Source organism: Columba livia, chromosome 12 (genome assembly GCF_036013475.1).
Source record: "Columba livia isolate bColLiv1 breed racing homer chromosome 12, bColLiv1.pat.W.v2, whole genome shotgun sequence".
In the NCBI taxonomy this organism is placed as follows: Eukaryota; Metazoa; Chordata; class Aves; order Columbiformes; family Columbidae; genus Columba; species Columba livia.
The window spans coordinates 10,950,961-10,962,936 of record NC_088613.1 but is presented as its reverse complement, the minus strand read 5'-3'; the positions used below and the strand labels follow the sequence as shown (position 1 = coordinate 10,962,936).

At 36.9% G+C, this 11,976-nt stretch overlaps 1 protein-coding gene across 2 annotated transcripts in view; it reads left to right on the top strand.

Annotated features, from left to right (window-relative positions):
- Positions 1–3,814, top strand: part of CHM (CHM Rab escort protein) — a 56,729-nt gene extending 52,915 nt beyond the window's left edge. For both annotated transcript variants that reach the window (XM_065077853.1, XM_065077852.1), the window contains one exon: positions 1,820–3,814. In XM_065077853.1, the coding sequence (XP_064933925.1) occupies positions 1,820–2,026 (207 nt within the window). In that variant the 3' untranslated portion in view covers positions 2,027–3,814. The remainder of the gene's footprint in view (positions 1–1,819) is intronic.
- Positions 3,815–11,976: the final 8,162 nt, after the last annotated feature.

Genomic DNA, 11,976 nt, shown 5'->3' with positions numbered 1-11,976 from the left:
CGTTTATAACTGAAAGTCATAATAGCAAAAAGTGAGGAGCGTATGTGAGAACAACATGAAGAAGAGGCTGAAGATAAAGCGGAACTCAGGGTTAGAACAGACCCTTCCCATCGAGCCTGCAGGTACCTCTAGAGAAGTGGAGGAGGGAAATACATGTACGTTGTTGTGCTTTCTACCCCCGAATCACTTTCATCTTCCTAGCAATGGGCTGGAAGTCTCCAAATGTGACATATTTACAAACTCATAGATCAGAACACTTAAAAGTGTTAAGTATATTTCTGGAGTTTCAAGGACAAGTGCAGATTTGCTAATAAGTCATTCTCTTACATTCAAAAACTTAGTTATGTAAACTTTTTGTAGGGTATTTTACCCGCTTGCCCCCAGACTTGCTGGGTAGTGTTTTAAAATTACAAAACCATGTATTTGAAGTAGAGAATACATTTTTTTGTATATTTTTTCATATGCTAATAGAAATAGTTTTAAATGGGTATAGAAAAGTGAAATTTAGGGAGCAGAATGAAAAATTAAATTGAACTGAGAGTAGACAGGGTCATTTAAGGAGTTAATAAAGGAGTCCTACATCCACGTGCTGGTGATACAAATCCACGGCTGGTGGGCAGCGGAGTTTATCACAGAAAGCTGTTTGGGACATGCTCAATGATGTATTAATCTGAAAACAATTCCCTCTTGGCCAGGAATCCACATCATGTAATCAGCCTTTGCAGTTGGCAGTAACTGCCTGCACTGTCAGCTCGCTGGTGCCGTGGCTGGAGCAGGACGAATATCAAGATTAAGCGCGTTCTGGCCTATGTGGGAGCTCTCACCACAGTTTGCCTTCAGGGCGTAGTTTACTAGATAGACAAAATAGAGAGGCAATATTCCTTTCTCTTTTTAGCGACCCAAAACATCACTCTGATCTGCATCAGGTGTCTCCATTTGCCTTAGAAGCTTAAGGACTTTGAAAAGAAAACCTTTATGGCAATGTGAAGTGCATGTTGACTCAGTAAATAATAGGTTCCTGAACCTCTCTAGTTTTGTAGGGGTGTTTTGTTTTTTAAGATAGGCGTATAAATAGGTTGTTTTCACAAGAACATGTAAAACTGTTTAAGGGAAGTTAACAAAGCTCCTTGCATTCTTGTGGGTTTTTTAAGGATTTTTTTGGCCTCCTTTGTTTTTATAAAATGTCTGGTTTTCAGTAATTCTAAGACCGTATTATTTTGGTTCTTTTTCTCCCAGATTTTGTAATTGTATTCTGTATGTTGTAATAACAACTCCTGTAATGTTATCAAGACTACATTTCCTTTAAACATCTTTCATTGCAGTGGTCAAAAAACTTGACTTTTTGTGCGTACTGAATTTCTAAATCTTGCTGGCATGAAGAGGAAGTGGCATTGTAAATTAAAGAGCAGCTCTCCTTTTATCTAAGTAAAGGTTGTTTATACAGTTCTTTTCAGAACAGCACCATTTGTGCACATAGATGTATTCATGTGATAACATTGCAATGATAGACATGCAAATTTTTGCAATTTTGCTTGCAAAAAAATCATCTTGGGTATTCTCTAATACAATCCAGAATGACCAGTGTTTTGCTGAAAGCGTTACACTGCAACTTTCCTAGTAGAACACTGTAAAAGGAGAGATCGCTTTTTCTTTTTTCAAGGGCTGCAAGAAGGAATAGCTTTCCCATGTGTTCACTGTCAAAGTGTTAAATCATTATTGATCTGAAAGAACAGAGGTTAACGTTAAATATCTATAAAATATTGCTGCCAGCGATTACATTGCAAGGTAAAGTTTATTTTATGCTTTTTTTTCTGAATAGGCTGAGACTATTTTCCAAGAAATGTTTCCTACAGAGGAGTTTTGCCCACCAGCACCAAATCCAGAAGATATTATTTATGATGAAGATGAGATCGCGCCAGAAGAGTCTGGATTCAGTAATTCACCAGAGACAAAACCTGAAGCCTCAACTGAGGAAATGAGTAGTGGAGGTAGCGCTGCTGTTGAGAAAGCAGATAATGAAGAATGAATTAGCTCTGTTCTCTTAATAGAAGAGGAGGTTGACCCAAACTGAAATGTAAGGGAGGAAGGGTAAGAAAAAGAGGTTTAAGAAAACCATAGTTTGTGATTGCCTTACTTTCCTTAGCTTGAATAATCTTTCTTTGTCAAATAGTTTCATTGATAGCAGAGACATTTCGAAACAGTCATAGGTTTGTTGAGAGAATTTGGTTTGGGTTTACATCTTAGAAAGAATCCTCCATCTTTTAAACAGGCAACAGGTCAAAACTATTCCAGAAAAAAAAATGTGCAAGTTTGCTCACCAGTCAGAAGATGATATTCTGGTCCAGTGTATCACAGTCCTACTAAAAATCATTGGATCTGCTAATTAAAAAGCTGAAGGTGAGCTTCACAATCTGTCCTTTCCGAGTGGTTTTATGAATAGAACATAAAGGCAACAATATTGACAGTTCTGGAGTTGCTTTAGAATATGTAATGTTTGATTTGTAGAATGAAAAAAAAATTATACGGTCTTGATGCTGATGCCAGAATTTAGAAACAAATATAATCCAATAGATGTGCCTCACAGGAAACTATTTTACGTTCAAATTTTTTTTAATAAGATCTAATAGATTTTCATTAGTGACTTAATCTACTGTAGTCAGGAAAATAGCACAATTTAACCTTAATGCTAGATTTCCCAGCAAAATTTGAAGTCATAAATGGAGTGTACCGGTTGTTAGTTTCCCTGGATTTGTTGCAATGGCCTTTGATAAGCCAGAAGTTTATTTTTTGAACTATGGTGTCTGAGAAATTCAGATGATGATTGAGTTTTTTTGTGGTAGGGAGAACGTTCAACTGGTAATCCCAAAGGTTTGTATTGATCTGGGTTAATAGGATTAATATTAGGGTGATAGCTGTAAATTATGCATTTCATAACGATAAATCATAAAACATTTATACAGTAAAATTTATTGAAGTATTTATAAGCCTAGTTTGTATGAAAAACTACAACATGAGAATGATGTTGTAAATGGCCATGATAAACTTGCACTTCTTCTGAACAATGCTTGAAATTAGATATTCAGATGATGTGAAGTATTTAACATTTGCTTAAAGATTTACTTTAAAATGCACACCCAATAAATCAGCAGTATGTCTAAATATAGGAATCAGTGAATTTTGATGAGTCAGGGCTTAAACTTCTACATTAACTTAGATATGGTTCTAGCAGTGCTTAAATACTGTCTGTAAATAAAGAACGCCATGGAATAATGAATATTCAGCACTGCCGGAACGGGACACATCCAGGCTTTCGTGCGGTTCCGCAGGGCACCTGCTTGCCTTTAAAACGGCTTCATGCCATAAAGGTTAATTTATTTATTTTTTTACAGCATAACTGGTAACAGTCCACTTTGTCTTGCACCATAATATATTGTCCAGTTTGTGTTTCGGAAACTGGTTTGTTAGTGTTTACATTCTTTGTTTCTTGGATAGGCACCGTCTTGTGTATAATCCCAAAGTCCTCAAAAATACGTGTTTGAAACGTTTCCAATGTTAAACAACAGTTATCTTTGGATGCTTGTGATTGAGCAGTTATAGTTATAAGCAGACTGCCTCTTCATTTAGCTGTAATTCTTATGTGTACTGGAAAGCATGAGTGTATGGTAATTATATTTAACATCTACAGATCTGTATAAGAACCAAGTGGAGGACCTAGTCCCTGTTTGTTTTGCAGTAATAAGGATCCTAGTTGAATTTTTCATCTCCTATGTTTACAAGAAAATCATTTGATGAAAAATTAAAGTTTTGCTTGCAAGTGTGTTTTTCTGTGTTTTCTTTCAATTATGCAAGAAAAGCAGTTCATTCATTAGCTGAGATTTGCTGGTAATTCTGCTGTCTACTTTCATCATGTTGACATCGATAATAAGATTGAAGTTTACGTGTGTGACAGTGCGTTTATATAAGTTGGCAAGTTTATATGAAGTAGCATCTTAGTGCTTCGTATCTATGTGATAAGAAGTTTGGAAATATTACAAATTCGATTTTAGGTAAGACGGAATAATATACAAGTTGTGGGCTATGACTTCACACTACATTGAATGCTTAAAAACTATTTTCATGTCTTGTTGGTATGGTGAATGGAAACATAAAATGTTTTTCGTGTGGTACTTGAGTACCCAACAGCTCAGTTGTAGCAGCAGTAGATCAGACTGTTGATCTTTGTATTTTACAGAAATCATGCACCGAAGTGCATTTTGTTCTTGCTTTAAATGATTTAAGCATACAAAGTGAGGGTTAGGCTTATTTGAAGTAGTTTTTAAGGCTTGTCAAACAGGATGTGTTCAAAAGATAACATGACTTTTTAAAAACTGGCAATTTATCTGTAGGATTATTAATAAATCAAGTTAAAGAAAGATAAGGTTAATTGAATTTTTAAACAAGTACCTGTATTATCCTTCAAGCACCTTGGAGCTCATACAATATTCACACCTTTTTTTCTAAGAGTGCTTTGATATGTTTGAATTCCTTTTTTAATGTCTTTTTTTTTATAACTTGGTTAATTGGATTAACCCTTAATATTCAAGCAGTCAATCTGATGCCATTTTCCCTTCTGCTGTTGTATTGCCTTATCTGTGCGACTACAATTAGTTACTGTTCCTTGGAAGTATTTTCAGCCATGAAGCTGCTACGTCTGCTTTTTCTGGTGGTGATGATGCTTGGGGCCATTTGACAGGTAATCATTAGAACTTGGCTCCTTGCAGACTATGGTGTCTTTTCACCTGTCATTGCAGGGGGATTTATGTAGGTAACTCCTATTAATGTTAATGGGACTTGCATGTGTAAATCCTCCTTGCATCAATGGGAAAATTGACCCCTGAAAAAAATATCTTCGTGTTAGACTTGCTGATTCAGAAACATCCAGATTGTGTGTGGAAGTGGGATGGAGCACATGCTCTGTGCTGGTTCACCGAAATGCTCTGAGGAGGACTTGGGGAATTGTCAGGGGGTTTATCTTTTATATTGTATTTTATATTTTCTATACGTTCCCAAATCTTGTCAGAGTTCCTCTTTTGATTATTTTTATGATTCTTTTTATGTAGGTACTATCAATTTCTCTTTCTGTACTCAGGAGCTCGCTTGGCTCCTTTTGCGTTGGCTCTCATGGTGTTTTAGGCCTTTTTACATCAGCAACGTGAGTTGCAACAGCTTAATGTTGAGAACAATTTCTAGTGATGTACTGATTAATGACAAGTTGGAAGTATTACAATACTGTTTTCACACAAGATGAGACTACGTCACTTGCAGTCCGTAATCTCAACTGTTGAAGGACAAAATAAATTTCCTCAACGCTTTCCCAGGCTGGGAGTGGGAATAAGAAAGGAAGGATGGACAGACAGACAGATGGAAATGGCTGAAGCAGGATTGTGGTAGTGGGAGGAGAGGATGAAACGGGGCTGTTTGTCATAACCTTCATGCTCCGAGATCAACTGAGTTTTGCAGTTTTATTTCCCCTTCTGCCATGTGAGATTTTGACACAATTTCTAACAGTTTATGGACTCTGGGGAAAAAGATATATGTGCTTTTCAGAATGAGGCGGCAACAGTTAATCAAGAATGGAATAACATAAATGGAGCGATACCCAGCACGTGCACCGAGGACTCAGCAGTACAAATAAGAGGAGTATTTTTTTCTTTACCTGTGGATATGTTTATCCATTCTTTATTTGGTATTTTGTTGCTCAGTCAGTCACTGCTGTAGATCTTCTGAATAATCATCTGCAGTACATTTTAGGTTTTTATTTATCTGACAATTTTATATGAGTAGCAAATTTTATCACTGTGTTTCTTAATATAACATGAAATTATTCAGCAGCACATATCTCTTTTACCTGAAAGCCTTGTTAACTCTTCCCTAATATCATGGTCATTCATATCTACTAATTCTTTCTTTACAGTGGTTTCTATCAATTTGCCTGCTATGGAAATTAAATTTCATTCACTGGTAATTATAAAGCTCTCTAGAAAAAAACCAAACCAAACAAAAACAAAACAAAAAAGCCGACACTCTCCCTTAAGGAAAAGTTCCAAGTCATCCCGTAAAAAGTAAAAATCCAGGTGTCAGCACTACCCTCAGCTGCTCCAGAGATGTCTCCCAGCTTTTGTGCCACAGTGAATGTTCTCTTCACCAATTCATTATCAATACGCTCTACAGATTCTGGTGGGTTATCTGCTGTTGATGCCATTCTTTATTTTTCCTTAGGATTCTGTGGCTACAACTAATGCAGTTGCTAGTTTTCCAGTTCAGGGAGCAAGTTACTGAGATCACATCATAAAACCTGATTGATTTGTGTGTGTATACAATTCTTAACATATTTTTTTCAAATAGTCGTAGTTAGCTTGTGTATGTGTATGTATTATGACAAAATTATCAACTCATTGAAGTTTATCATTTAAACTTTTGCAGAAATCAACCACTATAGAGTGTCCAAAAGTTAGAATTACCTGCTATTACCAAAAGTGTCAAAAATACATGGGAGGTTTGTGGTGGCGGGGCAGTTGCTTGCATTCCTTGGGTAAGTAATAATGCGGAGTGTCTTGGGTAAGATGTAGGAGTAGTTATGACACTGGAAGCTTGAGACACTGATATAAAATGCTCATTTATTGCAACCCACTTTAATAGTAAGATTGCTTCAATAATCAGATGGAAACCTTTACTTAGGTGCATATAATTCCAAGAACAACTTTTTTAATGTGATAAAAAGTTAACACAGAAGGATAATTTCAGTTGTAGAGCTAGGTAGTAGGAAATGGTCAACCGTGGGAAATTCATGTCATCAGCCTCATATCTAGCAAACAAATTACTTTTGGTGGAAATAGAGCTTATTAGCAATTCCACCATTATGTTTATTTACAGGCTGCCAGTTCGTGTTTATAAGAGTGACTGGTTCTTCAAAATCTGGATGGGAAGCCAGGCAGAAATGTTGTAAATCTCAATGACATTTGAGATTTAGAAAGTTGACAGTGAGGTATCGGGAAGATACAGTTGTTGACTGCATGGGAGTTCTGATCAGAGGAGACTTTTAATAGAAAATACTCTTCCTGTCACAATTCTAACAGACAATATGTTTTATGCTACTTGCATAGATTGACAAAAAAGATGGAAGGTATCAACCTGAGTGTATATCAAGCCCCAGATGTATTTCAGTAAACAGTGGCTGGTTCCCAGTGTATATAATGCTGCTTAAGTGGCAGTTTTATGTAGGTGTCTTTTCCGTCTTGGGGAAAAGGTTTTTTGAGGATGTTGCAAGTTTTATAGCTGGCCAGTATACTGAATTCAGTAGTGTACTTCTTCACCTCATTTTAGTTCTTCCTATTACCCATCAGATCTTTTTTTTTTTTCCACTCAAAAAGTTGAAGCATCAAGTAGAACTAAAATACTTTCTTAGTGACAGTCTAATCTTCAGATTATCATAAGAGACATGCCACAAAGAGGTTATGCTGTTAATAAAGATAGTGCTGATTTTTTACAAAATCTCAAAACATCCACATTTTTAGATAGAGATTTTCAGGGTTTGGCATTTCCTTCTGAAGTGCCACCCCATAATTCATAATATATTTGGGTCTCTGGGAAGGCTTTAGTGCTGTTCCTCTATTCTGGGTGGTTAAGACTTCAGTAAAGGGGGCGTGCCTGGTGCTGTGGACACTCCATCTGTCTGCTCAGCCAGAGGAGGTTCCTCTTCTGAGGTGTTACTGCATGGTGACAATCACCACTGGTGGCCAACAAATGCTGCTTTGGCTCTTGGAGCTCGTTTTTTGCTCCAATTTCAGGCAGCTTATTCTCTTGCCGAGTACTGGTAGATGTATCTCATTCTTTTTCTTTTCTCTAAGCTTGGACTGTGAAACGCTGCTCTGTTAGTGCTTAGAGATTGTCGTCTTGATCTTGAAGCTCTTAGCTTAGTAAGTCATTAGCACGAGGATAAAACATCTGGATAACGTCATGCTAGACTGCAGTTCCTTGATACCTCAAGGCCTTGTTCACAAGCCAGAAAACCAGTGTTTTGGTAAGCTGCTGTTCTGAACCTGAGTTGAATATCCAGACTGAGGAAAAGGTTGGGTTTCTTTATTACTGTCTGACATCATACTGGAAACTCAAGTCTAGAAAGGATACTTTACAGTAGTCTCCGCTCTTAAAAAAAAAAAATAAATCATTAATCCAAACACCAAACACTTTTGTGCCGTGTTTTAGACTCTGAGTACAGAAGAAACTCTGTAATGGCCAATGTGGAATTCTGAATCTGTTCTGTTTCAAACCTGAGCATATTTCTGGAGCTCACCCAAGGGAAAGCCATTTAATCATGATGAGAGACCAGCTGTCAGACCAATGTAACGAAACATCGCTCTGCTCTGGGGACTCTGCAGTAGCATGAAAGTCACTGCAAGTCATGGTTGAGTCCTTTGTTGTGAATAAATTATACAGTGAATTCAGCCTTTTTTCCTGTTAAAAAATTTGTGTAAACCCTAGCTCAGTACCTTCAGTGTAGAATTTTTAGACTGTAGATTATTTAGAGAGAATCCACTACATGATCCTAGCAGCAACTTATTAGCTAAGTCATGTGATATTTTCCTGCTCCATAGTTGGATGCTGAAATAAATTATTTAAATAATAAATAATCTTTAAAGTGGTTTATTCATTATTGCAGCATATGTCTTTATGACAATAAAATACTGTTACGAAAAACAGCAAAAATGCTATTTATTATGAAGGAAGCCATCATAAAATAACTTATTTTGGCAACACTTGTACAGTATACTTGCATTTTCTTTACACAGAAGTTTTAAGCCAGGAGACCTTAAATTACTTTCCAGATTCCCAGTCTGAATTTAAAATTAAAATGTGAGCATGGTAAAAGCTAATAGCCCTCTCAGTTACATTTTAAGGACATATTCATCTCTGTTAAGATATCACTTGAAATGCACACTGCATAGATTATACATTTAAAAATTTGGTTTGCAGCAAATCTCTTCAGATGGCCTATTCCAGTGTCATCCCTGAAGTGATATCTGAAAATAAATGCGTGTGCACAAGTGTAATAAAGCAGGGGACGAAGCAATACTCAAATGAAAAGTAACACCAAGCAGTGGGTAGCGTGTCAACTTGGGATTCAAGAGAAATGGTTTGATTTTTTTGGCTCTGGCGCTGGTTTCTTCGATGAACTCGGTTGAGTCATTTCCCTTTAATGTCATAGTAAAAAGATGTAGAATGGTGACATACTTTCTGAAGCCTTTTGAGAGGTCAATAAAATAGAAAAGTAATATATGTATTTGAGAAAGAAAATGAACAGTGTTAATGATAACTGTAAAAATGCATAGCAGTAATACTTGAGTAGAGGTGCAAATGATTTTCTGAGGAAAAAACATCAATTATAACGTGATTGGCATAGCAGATGTTTTGTTAGCCAAATCCTGTTTTCCATCTCTGACATTTTCTGTGTTTCACAAGTTAAGTTCACCAATCAGCACAAACTCTTTGTTTACTGCTTAATAAAAATAACATATAATTTAAAAAAAAATCTGATTATGCATATTTTGATGGCAGATTGTAATGCATATTGCTTCATTGTTTAATTAGGACTTAATGCTAATGTCATTAACATCCTATGCAGTAATTCAGTAGGTTGTGTATTTATAGACATAATGAAAGTCGTAAACTTTTTGCAGTAAAGTGCTTTTGACTGTGCTATTAAATTAAAAATGTTAAAGTTACTCTAACCTGACATTAGCTCTCAGTCCAATGAATCCGAAAAATACCGCTATGTGTACTAAATGTGGGGGGGTTAATTATCTATTATTATTTTTCAGTAGAGCCTAACATCCTTTCCTTTGAGAAAGAAAATAGAAATAGATTGGATAAAGCAGGAATCTCAGAAAACAGGGATCTGACGTTTGAAATACTGTCCTCCTGGAAGACTGTTTGGAGTACTGACACTGAATTTAAGTAATCAGAATCCCATCCAGATTTTATTCTGTGGTACTTCTTATGGATCAGGTAACTAGGCAGCACTTCACTTTTCAGTTTATTACCATGAATATGGATGTGTGCTTTGTTTGTGAATATAAAGCCTTTTTCTAAGCATTTGTCTTGTTTGCATAACCTTTTCTAGAAAGGTTTTTAAAAACAGTGCGATACCTGTAACAAAAATAATAAGCACAAAAATGTGAATGGAGTACACTTCAAGGAACTCCTAAAATTGTGCTATGACCCTATTTTTGATAGTATTTCACATGATGTCCTTTTGCATTTGACTGATAAATACAGTATAAATACAGTGATCGTATTTTGCACATTCTTATTTTAATTCAACTTTTTACAGCTTAAATTAGGCATACTTGTAGGCCTGTATTTCTGTACTTTTTAACATGTCCCAGTTTAATTAAACAAGTCTGTTCACTGTGTGCTCTACACTCCTCTACACTCTTTAATGAGAAAGGGGCTTTAATGGTGCCAGGCCAATGAATAATGATTGAGTGGGAAGTGGGAAGTACTAGAAGGTAAAGAAAGTCACCATCCCTGGAGGGGTTTAAAAGGCACATGGGCAAGGTTCTTAGGGACATGGGTTAGTGCCAGAGTTAGGTTATGGTTGGACTCGATGATCTTCAGGGTGTCTTCCAACCAAAATGATTCTATGAGTGAGGCTGATGGTGGATGCTCTCTAGCCGGGGATGAAGCCACCACGGCCAACGGTGCGGCCGGTCCCTTCTCTGGCCTAGACAGTGGCACCAGCAGCAGGCGGCCTGGGCTGGCACAAGAGTCCTTGTGAGGCAGGAATGGGCATGTTGGAAGAAAAGGGGCTGCATGTCTCTTCTCCCTGCTCTTCTGAATCTCTTGAGGCTTTGCAGTCGATAAATAATGGCATTTCTGACCAAGGATGGTCACTCACGTGTGGAAGGTGCTGTTACAGCACCTCAGTATTCAGCCTGTACTCACCGCCTCCAGCTCCACAGGAGCTGAGCTGATGAACCAGTGCATCCTGCACAGGGAAAACTAAATGCAACTTGTTGTAAATTGGGAATTTGGTGGATTTTTAGAGGAGACTGAGGTAAGTTTTGTGTCTCTCTAGGCACTTCTGTGGCTGTTATCTATGGTGATTTTGAAAAGAAGACTAAAAACTAAACAAGCAAAGAGAATTTTTCTTTGAAGTTGCCTCTAGTCCCCACAGTGCTGAGCGAGGCTTCCGCCAGCAGAGTTCCCCCTGCGCTGCTCTCCGGGGAGCGTTCTCGACAGTATTCAGGCTGCTCGGTGTTATGGATGCTGTGGTAGCTTCACACTGCAGGGCTTAAACCTGTTCTTACTGAAATCAATAGGTATTTTTCTTATGAAGTGACTTGGAAAGGTTTTTAAAGGATTATTGGAATTTTTGGATTACCACAGATGAATTCATTCTGTTTCACTGAATTGAATTACAGCATCATGTCTGTTGCTAGTATATTAATAAAATGTATGAAGCCAGCCTTAAAACGTAGTTCCTTTTTTCCTTTTAAAGAAGCAGCAGGAAGGATTTTTCAAAGATGCGTTATTTTTCTCAGAGTAATGTTGCATACAGACTGGAGATTGCTGCTTCTATTGAATTGCATAATGAAAAATCAATCAGTTTAATGGTTGACAAACTTTGACATTCAAATAAAAATGTTGCTGGTATTTTCATAAAGACCTGTAGGCAAAACTAGATTCAGTGACTTTAATTTATGCAATAGTAAATGTCTGCCAAAATGTTGTACAAATGACTGTATAATGAGGCAATAATAACTCTGAGGAACGGAAGGAAAGCAAACAGGGGCCAAACTTCTCAGTTTTTACAGATCATATAATTTCACAAAGCCTTTCAAGGTAAAATATGTTTCTACAACAGCCCTTTCAACAACACATTCTGTTTGGGAAGAAATTGCTCAAAATCATCAAACCACATTTTCTGAAACTGTC